Below are 13,915 nucleotides of genomic sequence, written 5' to 3' on the forward strand. Positions count from 1 at the left end.
ATTGCAAAGATTGGAGATTTTCTCATTTACGATACATATAACTGAAAAGTTCAGAGAAAATCTTTGTACACAGGGGACAAATCTAAAAACCAATACTAATCTTCAGATCCTCTGGCTGCCTGGATCAAAAATATTCCATAGTGCAAAATATTGTGATCAGAGTCACACCCAAATTGCAAGCAAACATATTCTGACCCTGCATTAACAAATACGAAAAAATAAAATAAAAAAATTCTAACTTAAAAAAATAAATGTGAATCATGGAATTGGCATGCTTTGGACGAAAGAATAGAGCATCCATTAGAACTGTCATATTTATCAATGGTCAGCTTCTACTTAAAGGGTAAATTGGTGCACAATGGGTGGCTAACTTACACATCTGTGACCGATATTTGAAAGTTCTGCAGCAACATATACTGCTTGAGGCTTGCTCATTGCAGTAAGACATTACCAAGTCACATTATGCAAGTACTACAACAGCGTGTCTCCTCTGCAGTGTGGCAGCTTAAAAAAAAAATTAAAAGAGCAAATGATTTTCCCTAGTTTCCAGTTTTAAAATCAAATAATTTTTCTCAACTTCAAATAATTTAGATTAAAGAAGAATCACGTTTTTGGAAATGACACTACCCTAATTTGATTTTATGAGGCGAGAAAAATAATTAAGTTGGACCCAGAAGAAAATTTAAACTGTAAACCACCTCCTCACATCTTTAAGACTCACTGAGAGTAGAATTTCAGTAATTTAATACATTTATAAACGAAAGTGAATAATCAAGTTGTGTTTTAATGATGAATAACATGCTGGGCTATTTTTCAATCAAGCTATTCCCTTCTGGTCATTAAACTTTTTTTTTAAACTAAGACGGCATAATGTTACTGATACACACACTGTTGGCAAGACTCCATGAGGGAAACACATCAAGGCAAGACTATCATTAGGCTGCTATTTATTTACACATGTTCTTTTCATGTTATCATGGATCAGAATATATATAATGAATCATGTGGCTCAAATGGGATTTTACCTCAGAGGCAAAAAATGGTATAGACAGATCCCTGTCAAAAGCCCAAGTAAGAAGTTTGCATAAGTCAAGTTTAGTTTCCTATAAAATTAAATTAATTGTAATCACTATTAGATGGTACATTTTTAGTTCTCTCTCACACACACACACACACACACACACACACACACACACACACACACCTTCAGGAGAAAATAGTGAACGCTTCAAACACTGCAACTATAGGTATGCTAGCGCATATGTTTGTTTTTTGATGGAGAAAATCATTTATTTTTTTTCAAAATGACACTACTTAGAATAATATTCAATAATAAATACTCTAGGTTACTAATTCTGTGCTATCACACAAGAATGTCAAGAAATCTCCACACTGAGCAGATGTCAAAAATGTGAACTACTCAGAACATCAGCAGTGTTCTTTCCATGGTTGCACATTATTTGTTTGGCCAGTAGAGGGTGCTTGTGTTTTACAATTAGGTTCGAGATGGTATTAAAAAGATTTGACTGTCGGAAAAAAACACACTGAATATATACAGGCCTTTAGAAGCATGCAAGACAACACTAAAGAGGTTTAAGATGCAGCCCCGAAAATAAAATAAAAATGAAAAAAAAAAAACTTCAATCCGCTGAGGCAAAATTTCTCAAAATGGAATCAAGTATTTGTGCTCTGATTCAAATTAAATATAATACAGCCCCCTCTTTTCTTGGTGTAAACAATCAAACTAATCAAAAGTCTTTCCCTCAACAGCTACACTACACACCATAAGGTTGCAGCTTGGTGCTCAACCTGAAAACAGTGAAGTCTATGAGGACATATAGCTATAATTTTCACACATGCTGCGCAGCTCCCAAACTTTTCTCGACACAGCCCGACAGAGGTGGATGGGAGAATGCACATAAATGTCCAGCACAGCTGGATTGAACATAAATTTTCTTCAGCCTGCCAGCTCCCTTTCCAAAGTCTGTGTGATGTCTGATTGCAGGAAGGTGAAAATGGCACAGGCAACGATTAAATGCATTCACAGTTTGTGAGTGGGTGTCATGTTTGTGTACACCATTCCCAGGCAGCTCCTTCGTCCAAACCAAGCAGAATATTTTCAGAAGTGAGAAAGCATGAACCAAACTATGACTATACATGAAGCCTGCTGTGTGCTACTTATGAATAAAGGATGACCTTGGATAATATTTGGACCTCATTCTCCTGAAACTGTCTGGGCAACATGTGTGGTAATATCCTAAGAAATACTGTGGGGAAAAATGCTTGCATGGCCGTATGTTATCCAGAAAATCTCAGCAGGATTTCACAACTAATCATTCAGGTCTCATATGAAAGCATTAGTCATGTGCAAGTTCTATAAATACGAAATATCTGGTATTCATGCTTACGTTGTGACATGTGTTCAGTGGAGTGGGCTGAAAGTTGGATGCTGGTTTGGGAAGTTTGGAAAAGTAAGAAATATACTCTAAGCAAGAGCTTCACTCAGATAACGTCTGATAAAATTCATTACCATCATCACAAAAATCATGACACCCATCGAATCACTCATCCATCACATCATATGTGTGTGCAGCTACACAATCAATTGAAAAGCTATAATTACTAATTAAAGGCTTCTCCAATCAGAAAAGTTATTCAGGGAAATATTATTACATACTCTTAACGGTTACGAGTGTAAAGAATGGATCCTTGTCCCTTCCTGCACTCCAAACTGATCATAATCCAACAAGGCTTTGCATGTTCAGCTTCATTGGTTTTGTGTTTTGTCATGTGTGACAAGATGTGCTATGACACAAGTATGACAGGGACTACTGCAGCAGACCACTCAACTCCATCAGAGTTTTGAAAAAAGAAAAAAAAGGCCAAATCCATTTGTACAAGAAAAATAAAGCAGGTAGAGAATTTTTTATCCAGATGCAGTCACTGCTCTAAATCAAGACTAATTACTGCAATGTACTATAGCATTTTTTGTCTTCGTAGTCATAATTATCTTCAACCGAAAGAGTTCGATTTATTGTATGAATGTCGTTTTATTTATTGCTTATTTTCATAGTGTGTACTATTTTAGAGGCACCTACAGAAGTAGCACGTCTATTCGATATATTTTATAATTCAACAAGGAATTCCAATTCTAAACTTTTTAACTTGAGAAATATATGTTAAAATGGATTTTTATGTTTTGTTGTTTTCCCTGCCTACTGAGCAATACACTTGAGACAGAACCTGTTGTAAATAGCAAAAAAAAATTAAAAAAAATCATAGCTGGTCACATTTTGGTTCTGTATTGTTTCCTTTGGTGTTTTAAGAACTATTCTTTTTTTTCTATGAATGTATCTGTGTGAAAACAGACTCTTCAGACACCCAAACTATGGACCCTTTCTCTCCTTTTTTTTTTCATTTTAACAATGCCATGCACTGACTTCCAGCAGTACAGAAAAACTTCTTTAAAGCATTTTGGCTCTAACACAGAACTTTCATCTCTTTCCAAAACAGAAATAAAAGAATTATCAATACACAAAGCAATACTACTGTTCAGTGTACAGACACTAGACTATTTCGCCTGCTTTTGAGAGTGTTTGTGAAACATTATGCGGTTTAATTTGCTTGGTAGTGCACTATGCATTTTTCAGAGCAGTGCTAAAATTCCAAAGAAAAATGGGATACGAATGATCACCTTTTTGGATTGGTGTATCTGAGAGCAAAAATGCTAACTTGCTGTTCCATGTACTGTATCACCAATAATGAAAACTAATGGGACACAGATGGAATACCTGATCTGATTTCATTTACTATCCAAAGGAAACCCCATCCATTCCATCACTGTTCTGCAACTATGAAGAGGTTCAACATCCATGAACCATGCTTTCAGCTTTGCAATAACATGCTCTTTCTTTTGCTTGTTAGGTTACATGAAAGAGGTTACATCTTTCTGAAAGGTGAGGATGCTTATTGAGGGGACAGCTAGAAATGCAATTTGTTATATATACACTGATGTAAAAGAAATTCTGCATACCAAGTGGGAACAAAGAAAAAAGTTTTGTCTTCTAATTTAGGAGTACCAATATAATTAATATGATTAGAAACCACAGCGAGAGATCCCTGAGAGTACTTTGATGGTGGGCAGGGGCAATCCTCAACAAGCTCCTCCTTACACAAAGGTAAAAGCCATATGAGTTCAACGTTCCATTTCTGAGTCAGCTCATGTTACAGCAATGGAATTGTGCAGAATATCATCACATTAAGTGATACCACAGTTCAACAGGTCATAATTGGCTGCTGCCATCACAATCACCCTGAGGAAAAACTGGTGAAAAATGATGTCTCAGCCTGCATCGCTGTCTGATCTCTATCCCACTGAGACACTGTGTGGCACAGAACAAAAGCTGGAGATATGACTCCGAACCATCAGCTTTTGCCAGAATTGTGACAGTGATCACACAGCTCCACACATTCAGAGGCTCCATGAGGCATTAAGCAGTGGCTACCACCAGTTATCAACCAGGTTTCTGATGGGCTGCTGGGTAGCTACTGTAAATTGAGTTCATGTTTTCAAGAAACTTACTGTTTTGATCTCTTGAGTTGTTTTGTGTGTTTGTGCAAGTGTGTAGAGTAGACTTCCTTTGCCATCAGTATATATGCGGGCTTAAATTTCATACTCCCATCTTTCTCCCTCTTTTACCTATTTATATCTTTCAAAATGTGAGAAAGACATGATATTGTTATCTTGTCATAAACAGACTATTTTAATCTCGACATTTGTTGTTTTCACCTTTGTGTTTTTTAGTCTGTTGAGTAATTTTGCAAAATTTTAATTTTGACAGTCCAGTCAAGTTGGGCCAGAGCCCAAAGTTCACAAAATTAGGGCAGTATTGTTGTTAATGTGTATAAAATTGTAAAGAAATATGGTTTGTATATGTTTGAAAGAGCAAAAAGAGAGTGTAGTGATTTAAAATTTTAAGTTAAATGTGGGATAACATGGCCTAAGTAAGGCTATTTAACACTATAAATGTACCAGGTTTTTTGTTTTTGTTTTTTTTTTTTAAAAAAAGGATGTACACCTCTTTCATTCCCAGTTTTTGTGTGTGTGTGTGTGTGTGTGTGTGTGTGTGTGTGTGTGTGTGTGTGTGCATTGTGAAGTATTTTTTCTTCATTTGCAGCAGTGTGAAGACTTTTCTCAGAGGAATGGAGCCTTTTGCTGACAGTGGCCAGCTGACACTTCAAAATCTTCATGAATCCTCCAGTCCCCTCCTCCTCTTCCTCCTCCATACCAGCTGCAGCGTCTCTATTGATTCCAAATCCTATCCAACTTAAGGCTGGTGTGTCTGTGAAATGACTGATCCAAGAGTGTGTGCTTGTGGTTGTTTGTGTGTTGACGACTGAAGGCATTGGAAGTTGGAAAAATAAAGTTTTCCTTGAAATACCCAAAATGTTGCGTGACAGTGAGACAGAGAGGTTTTCAACTTGTGTATGTGTATTTAACACAAAGGGTAGATTATGCTCCAATGTTGACTGCCCACAAAATAAACCAGGAAGATGCTGCATGTTGGAGGAATCAGACCAATGTCTGAAAGCAAAATGCATCCTTATGGCATGGTGGCTGGAATATTAGGGCACTTCTTTGAACAGACGATCAACTTCGAGAAAATTATACCATCTGGGCACTTGAGACATCATTATGAGGACTTCACAAAGCCAGTGTACTTAGTGGCATTGTGGAGCAGTGTGTGATTGATGGTTTAATGTGGTTTGATGTGCAGGAGATTTAGTTTAATACATGTAAACCAAGGGATACCAAAAACCGGAATGTTTAATGTTATCTACGGTCGAACCAGCAGCAGGACAGCTGCAGCAGGTCTATACAGTGTTTGAACTGTGGTCTTGAAAAGAGGTCTGCTTTTTTACAGGAGTGGAAAACATGCATGTAATTTAGATGAGTGTATCCTAACTTGTGAAATAGTAAACAATCAACCCTTACATCCACCATCATATGTTGGCTGCATTTGATTTGAGAAGAAGAACTTGTATAACTAGCGCTAAATTATTTCAGAAACCAAAACCTTTCATTACTCTGATTTAGTTTTGAACGAGTATTTTTTATCCATTTAAAATTTCTTTCTGTCTAAGACTTAACCTTGTTAAGAAAAAGTTCTGCATAAATAAAGTTTCTCATTATTATTCAATACTGAAAAAAACATACTGAAAAAAGAAAGCCTCATATCAATTTTCATAAAAACAAGCTTTTGGGCAAAGACCTAAAGGAATGTCATATATAGTGTGGAATAAAATATATGCAATGTAGTGTTTAATGTATGTCGCAATGCACCATATTACTGTTATAAGTTGACGTCGGTCTTGTTGAATGCTGATTTTGGTAAGATGACTTATCCATTGCACTTGTCTTCTAACAATCTTCTAACTGAATATAAAGAACTAAAGATGTTTTATACACTAGCAAAATGTTGGAATAAATTAAAACAGAAATATATACTGATTTTGTGACTTTAAACTGACATTGGAGCCAAAATTTCACATGAATCCCTTGCATAGTTTTAAAATTGAGTATGCATTATGTCTTTATATTCCCTTATATGTAACCATCAATCAATCAATTACAGAATCATATATTGTGATTCTAAAAAAACAAATCTCATAACAATGTCATTATACTGCATGGCCAGACATCTATAATGGAAACTTTCAGTTTCTGATGCTACTACTTGTTATATTTGAATTTTAGGGCGTATAATGAAAACAGAATGCACAAGAGTGCTTAAATTATTAAATAATGAGTAATGCTGTGAATATGGGAGCACCATGCTAGAGCTAAGCATTACTGTACATTTTATGTGCTGTTTCGTCCATCAATTTAACAGAAAGTATTTCTTAAGGAGCCCTTTGCGTCACAATAGATATTTTGTTTGTAGAAATAGAGATCATCCCAACAATAACTTGGTTCCAGCTTGCATTTTACATTTGCAAAAGGTTTAGACAAAGATCAAAGCATTGTTTGAACACAGTCACCAAGCGCAGCTGTGTGTTGCTCATTTAGGGATTTTTGTTATGACACGGTTTTTATATGCTTGTGCTTCGGTAAGACTGGCATTCTGACTTGTCAAGATTGTTTCACGAGAACATCTGTGCTACTGCAACTGAACAGGGGAATTATAAAAGTGAAAATACTTACCCACTGCTGACCCCTGCTATGAACCAGGGAATAAGTAAAAATGTGTGTGTGTGTGTGTGTGTGTGTGTGTGTGTGTGTGTGCACATTGCGAATTCTACTGATTCAAAAGGGGAAGGTAAACCTGTAATTCCAAAACAGGCACTTTGTGCATGATGTGTAAACTGCTTGAATGTGTGTGAGTATAGAATGATACATACACGCTGTGTGTAAGTTTGATGCTGGTGTGGAGGTAGCCTGAGCTTCTGTGAGACTGGGGTCACAGATGACAGGAGATGCAGCCGCCTCCTGCTCACCATCATCCTCCTTTTTCTCCTCCTCACCTCGCAGCTCAGCTTTTTCTGCTAGCCTCTTTGATGTCCGACTTGACTTTTGAGCCTATGATTGAAATGTTTACATAGGGTGAAAAAATAAAATTTTTCAGTTGCTGAAACTAACTACCTGAAACTACAGAAATGACCCCATGATGAAAATCTATTACCCACACACCTCAATACTCTTCTCAGTCTGCAAGCTAATTTTTCTTACCTTTGCAGCAGGTCTTGACATGGAAGCTTTTCTCTGTGCCCGTCCTTTGGATTTGGGCACCTTAGGGCCAGAGAGTGTCTTCATAGTGACAGCAGCATGCTGAAGGATGCAGTCATTGCCACAGTAAACAGAATCTGGTAGTGCTTGTTTAGAGCAACCAGGTCCGATGCACAAGGGAAGAGAGCTATCCATCTCAGGCTCAGGTTCAGCTTCAGGTTGAGCATCAGGGTCTGGCCTTGCTTCAATAGCCTGCTCTTGCTCCTCCTCCTCCGTTTCCTCCTCTACCAGCACAGTCTGCTGAAAACAGATGTTAATCTTAAATCCAGAGAGCAAACTTTCTTCATGAAGATTATCTATCGCACGTATGTGGTCACACAGGAATGAAAGAAAATGCTAAAGGTTTTGTAAATGAAGGCGATGGGCAGTGTAAAGATTGATGACAACCCAAATTAAATTCAAACCTTAACTGCTCGATGGTCCTCTTGTGCTTCTTCAACAGCAGGACTTTGTGTCAAGCATTCAGGAAAGCTAAGCTCAGGGTCTGGCTGAGGGTGAGATTCAGACTGGCTTTGTTTCTTTATAGTGCAAGGTGGGCAGACGTACTCTTGCATACTCTGACGGCCTTGCGTCTCACTGACACCGACACATTCACCGTGGAACCACTCCTGGCAGCTGTCACAGCAGATCATAAACCTTTAAAAAGCAGTGAATAGATAATAGGAAGTGAAAATGGTACACAGCTGAACTATGCAAATCGTCCGAAAGAACAGCTCAGCCTAAGAAATCCAGTTACTACATATAAACATGTACCTCTTATCTTGTTTCTGTCTGCAGATGCAGAACAGAGCATTTGAGTCATATCCTTCATTGTGTGATATCCTTGAAAACTCTTCTGTATTTTTAGCATCTTTCTTCTCCTCCTCCTCTGGCACTTCATCAAACTGACCGGGAGTTAGCTCAGGAATCTGATCAAAGTCACTGTCTATGATCATGCAGTCTGAGTTTGATTGCTGAGCAGGACTTAGGGCTGTATCAAAGAGAGCAGCCGAACCCTCTTTTTCAGGAGGACTTTGTGGATCAGTTTCTTTTTCCACTTCTTGTAAATGCTGTTGCTCAGTTAAACTAACCAGCACCACATCATCGTCACTGTCCTTATCATCTGCAATGGTTGACTGAAACTCCACAGCCCTCCCCTTTCCTCTACCCCTCCCTCTACCTTTGCCCCTACCTCTTCCTCTACCTCTCCCCTTTCCTCTGGCCTTTCCCTTTCCTCCTTTCCCTCCTCTAGCTTTCGAGTCTTCCTGTCTGCTATTAGAAGCCAGCTGTTCCTTAATCTGTAACAAAGTCATTTCATCACTATCCTCTTCGTGACTTGAGATTAAAACCACATCATGGATCTCTTCTCCCTCTGCATTGCCAGAAGCAACTGGCTGTGCAATCTCCATGTCATCAATGTTATCAGCCATCTCAGTTTCATCTATAGCCTGTGGATTAGGAGACTCAATGGCTTCAGTGGCTTCTAAAATGTCAGGAACCGCCAGTTCATCTGACATTGTTAGTGACAGGCCCTCACTGCCCCCAAGCAGTGTGAAGGCAGTGTGGAAAGCAGACCCAAAATCCTGCCATAAGCTGGGATCAAGGCTGCCTCCTGCGGAAGTTTCTGAACCAGTTTTGCTATTCTCAGAGACAGGTGAGGATGGGGCAGACCACTGAAGTTCATCAATAACACTCCTTGCTGTACGAGTAGCCTTCTGGGTGGTGGGGGTCTCTGTAGCGGTCTGGGCTGCTGTTTGGTTGGTCCGACGATTTCTGCCTCGTCGAACAATTGGAGGACTGTAGGTTAGGTCTCCAACCTCCTCCATGAACTCCCTTCTTGCAATGGTTGTTCGTCGAAACCCCCAAGACTTTCTAACCTGTGACAAGGTTGGCCTAACACTTGACTCGGCCTCTTCTGAGGGCATCTGCTGTTCGTCTGCAGATAAACAGAAAGAAATTGATTTAACAAAAAAGAGAAGCAACACCCACTTTTCACCTTTAGGCAACTGGCAGGCTGATTGTACCTGAATTATTATTATCATCAGCAACACTGCTGTTGTCCATCATGTCCATGCTGACATTTAAAGGAAGCCACGCTGTTCAAACCTACAAGATCCTTTTAGTTAGTGTCTGTAAACTATGTTCACAATTCACTAAGTTAAACAAGAAATAAAACAGAAAACACGTACCTGTGCAAACTGTATGCAGACAGCTGCAAACACCAAATGTGTTTAGGGTGTGTAAAGAGTCATCCCAATGTTTCTTGCTGTGAACCTGTAAAAATCATGGATGGAGAAAAAACCCAAACCAATCTACATTAGAGACAGGTGATTTAAAAAAAATATGCAAAAACAATTTAGTTAAAAAGCTCAATTCCATTTGTTGCTTTGCAATGAAACAGCACTGCAATAAACTCCACATCACATAGCTTATTCATTAGCACCACAGACAGTTTCAACACTGAGGATTTAAAAGGATTTCTGATAGCCTGTATTAACTTTAGCTCCTGACCAGCTAATGGGCCTCTTTGACATGAACTCCTACTCAATACTCTGATTGCATCTTAATTTATGAAAGTGAGCAATGGAAGCCTTACAAAGTCTCACCATGCAATGTTCATATATAATTTTTAACACAAGTCTAAACCTCATGCAGTTGCCTTAAAAGATAGGCAGTTACAAGATTGTGTTTGTGCATCCATCTCCTTGAACTTCATGCACCTTGATTTGGAGCAACAACATGTGGGGAAAACCACTCTTCACCAATATTTGTTCACCTTGTAGTAACATTACAATGCACGACATGTTGCCTAAACACAAATACTGTTTTGATGTGTATACACACTTCCAAGCTCACTTGAACAGTGGTCTCCATGTCTGTTGTGGGCATGTCTGAACAAACCGCGAGGGTCACCAATTTATGAAATGAAAAATGTTAAAGTCGTGTAAAAGTTTTCCCATGACTCAATAAAAGACCTAATAGCGTACATAACTACCTTTAGTTGTATTTAGTGGAATTTTCTGTATGACTTTATCAGTTTCTCACATCATTGTGGAGAAACTTTGGACCTCTCTTCTTTACAATGTTTAAGTTCACTCAGGTTTACAGACATTCTTTAATGTACTGATCTCCTAAAGAACCGCCACAGCATTTCAGTCAAGCTGAGGTCTGGATTTTGACTGGGCCATTGCAACACCATGTTTCTGTATTTCTTTTAACCATTCTGTTGTAGGTTTGCTGGTGTGTTTGGGGTCCTTGTCCTGTTGCATGACCCAATGTCAGCCAACCTTTTGCTGACAAACAGAAGACCTCAATTTTGAGTCCAAGTACTGTGGTATATAGAAGAGTTCATGGTTGACTCAATGACTGCAAGGTCCCCAGGTCCTATGGCTGCAAAACAACCCCAAATCATCATCCCTCCACTGCTGTGATTCACAGTGGGTATGAGGAATTTGTGCTTACATGTCAGCATAGTCTTGGAGTTTGTTCTAATGCGATTTTGTAAACCTAAGCTTTGCTGCCATGACTTTTATAAAGAAAAGAGACTTTCTCTTGGCAACCCTTCCACATAAGTCATACTTAAGTCATTTCTAATTGTACTGTTATGAACATTTAACATATTGAGGCCTTTAGAGTGTGAGATGTAGCTCTCATTTTTTTTTTCCCCCTTCGGGCATTGCATTGCTTGAGCATTTCTTTGAGCATGTCCTGATGTATGCTCAATCATCCAGAAAGAAATGCTGACATTCAAAGGAAGCCACGCTGTTCAAACCCAGAAGAAATCCCAAACAGTTGTAGCGTTTTCAGTGGAAGATACGTTTCATCGGTCATCCAAGTGACTTCTTCAGTCTCAGCCTGAAGAAGTCACATGAGTGAAGAAATGTTTTTCACATCCAGATGAACAGAATCAACATTTAGGATTTCTTTGAGCACTGACCTTAAAGTGATTTTGCATGGACATCCACTTCTGGTAATGTGTTAACATGATAATGATCAGTTAATCAAGTGTATGTTTTTAGCACCACCTGGCTTCTCCTTACCCTCTTAATTTTTATGAAAACATTAAGGGAGTACTTAGTTTTTCACAGGGCTGTATAGAGTCCGCTTTCTTTTTCACATGACTGCATTCCATGCCTGAAATGAGCATTTGTTCATTGTACACTTAGTTACATGGATCTCTCCAACATCAGTCACTTTCAAAACCCCTTTGAAAACCCTTTATTTCCTTTGGCTTTTAAACCAGACTGAGTTACTTTTTTGTCTGTCCTGCTTTCATCATGTTTTTTCACTTTGTGTTTTCTTTTTTCAATTTCTTACCCATATCCCATAACCACATCATTTTCTGGAACTTTGGTCAGCAAGTGTTTTTAAAATGTGCTTAGAAATAAATCTGACTTCACAACTTACAGTCAGCCAATCAAATCAACCTATAGTTTAACTGTGAAACAACTGGATTAGATTTTTTATCAATGCCAACATTGGGCTTAATCCATCTGACGCGCAAAGATGTCAGTACATTTACCCAAGCACCGTACAAGTGCTTTCTTTGCACTGCATTTAAGTGTTTTCCACTTCTGAATTGGGTGTATGTGGAAAATGTACATGAAATAATGATATTTTACAATTCAGTTTAAATACAATTTGTAGCAAAATCTGTACTTTTTGCTCAAGTAGATTTGTTGGAAGGTTACAGATACCTTTAAGCTAAGATAAGGTAAGATTAAACCACATAACACACAATCATGTTAACAATATCTTTGAATCATTTTCAGAGTTTTAAATAGAAACAAACTGCATATTAATAACTATATAATTTAACAAACTGTAGGATACAGTTATAAAAAGAGGGGTGAAATGTTGTTTAATGTGTATCATTTATCACGTTACCCTTTGTACTTTTGAGGATTTAACTTGTATTAAGTATTCCCATACTGCCACAGTAAAGGAAAAGATGTTTGCACTTTTCACAGCACTGCACATCTGTAAACACGTGCTGTGTCCCTGTTTTGCTTCGTAGACAAATTACTTTGAGTTTAAAATTCAGCTCGGCTGAAGTCTGCATTAACAGTTTATGAGATGCAACTCGCAGAGACGTTTATGGTGATGAAATTCAGTTCATTTTCTCACTGTGGTTAATTTCTGAGCTCTACTTGCTGCTAATGTTACCCGGTGCAACCAGCTGCTGTGTTCACTGATGCTTCACATTGCAAAACTGGCCTGCTAGGAGCGATACGTTTATGCAAAAACTCAGCAAAGAGTGGCTGGGAAGTCCATAATGTTCCTGTACTCCAAATGAAACCACAGCACGTACTAATTTAACTGCCACACCTAATTCAGTTGTAAAACCGCAAACGAAACGTCCTTGCCCTGAAACCCCGCAAACAAGTTATTCCATAAAGGTAAAAGAGAGGCGTCTTCTATGTGGTGGCGACGACATTGTTCTCTGCAGCTAGCGTAGCTAAAGCTAAACTTAAGCTTCTAAATCACCTGTTAATAAATACTCTACGCAGCAGCGCTACGTCTCATTAGCGATACCGACTACAGAATTAAATGCTGAACGCCCGTACACAGACACGGAAATCATACCTTCGATGTAATTTATATATTTTCCAGCTATGGTATGAGTCGCTCGGCAACCTAGCTAGTACCCACAGCACAGCCTTCCATTTTCTGGACCTTGCTGCAACATACTCTCGCGAGAAGTATTCGCATGGAGAGCGACGTGGTTTCGTCTTCGTCAGACCACGTGACTTTCGCGCATTGCTTTGTGGGTACCCGTGGCAACAAAATCAAAACACTGCATCAAGCGCTAGTATTTACAGCACCGGTAATCATTAATTCTACTTGTATTTTATTTGCCCCAAAACAGTTATGTACAAAACGACGGAGAACACGACAGGTCCGTACAAAGACAGACTTGACGAAAAGGCAAAAAAAGGACGACGAAAAAAATCAAATGAGTGAAAGGGTCAGACACAAACGAGCATACAGAGTGGAGTAAGGACGTTAGCGTGCTGCCCAACTTTCATCACGCACATATTTATTATTATATGGTCCTAAGTTTTAGGACAAAATGTTTAGTAACTTCAGATCCCTGCAACAAGCCCAGGTCCAGTTTACTTTGGTGATTTGGACTATTCCATTTCACAG

The 13,915-nt window shown here is 38.6% G+C and overlaps 1 protein-coding gene across 3 annotated transcripts in view; it reads right to left on the bottom strand.

Moving 5' to 3' along the window:
• LOC146364602 (uncharacterized) overlaps positions 1-13,453 on the bottom strand; it is a 31,157-nt gene extending 17,704 nt beyond the window's left edge. Inside the window, exons 1-7 of one of the 3 annotated variants that reach the window (XM_084918406.1) lie at positions 13,352-13,453; positions 9,955-10,039; positions 9,790-9,871; positions 8,540-9,701; positions 8,191-8,422; positions 7,730-8,023; positions 7,402-7,579 (exon numbers count right to left, since the gene is read on the bottom strand). In XM_084918406.1, coding sequence (XP_084774532.1) covers positions 7,402-7,579; positions 7,730-8,023; positions 8,191-8,422; positions 8,540-9,701; positions 9,790-9,838 — 1,915 coding nt within the window. In that variant the 5' untranslated portion in view covers positions 9,839-9,871; positions 9,955-10,039; positions 13,352-13,453. Of the gene's footprint in view, positions 1-7,401; positions 7,580-7,729; positions 8,027-8,190; positions 8,423-8,539; positions 9,702-9,789; positions 9,872-9,954; positions 10,040-13,351 lie in introns of all 3 variants that reach the window. The other 2 variants (XM_084918405.1, XM_084918407.1) reach the window with 2 other exon arrangements.
• Between the last annotated feature and the right edge of the window lie 462 nt (positions 13,454-13,915).

This window comes from Perissodus microlepis, chromosome 20 (assembly GCF_051167445.1).
Source record: "Perissodus microlepis isolate ML-2025 ecotype Zambia chromosome 20, ASM5116744v1, whole genome shotgun sequence".
Lineage (NCBI taxonomy): Eukaryota > Metazoa > Chordata > Actinopteri > Cichliformes > Cichlidae > Perissodus > Perissodus microlepis.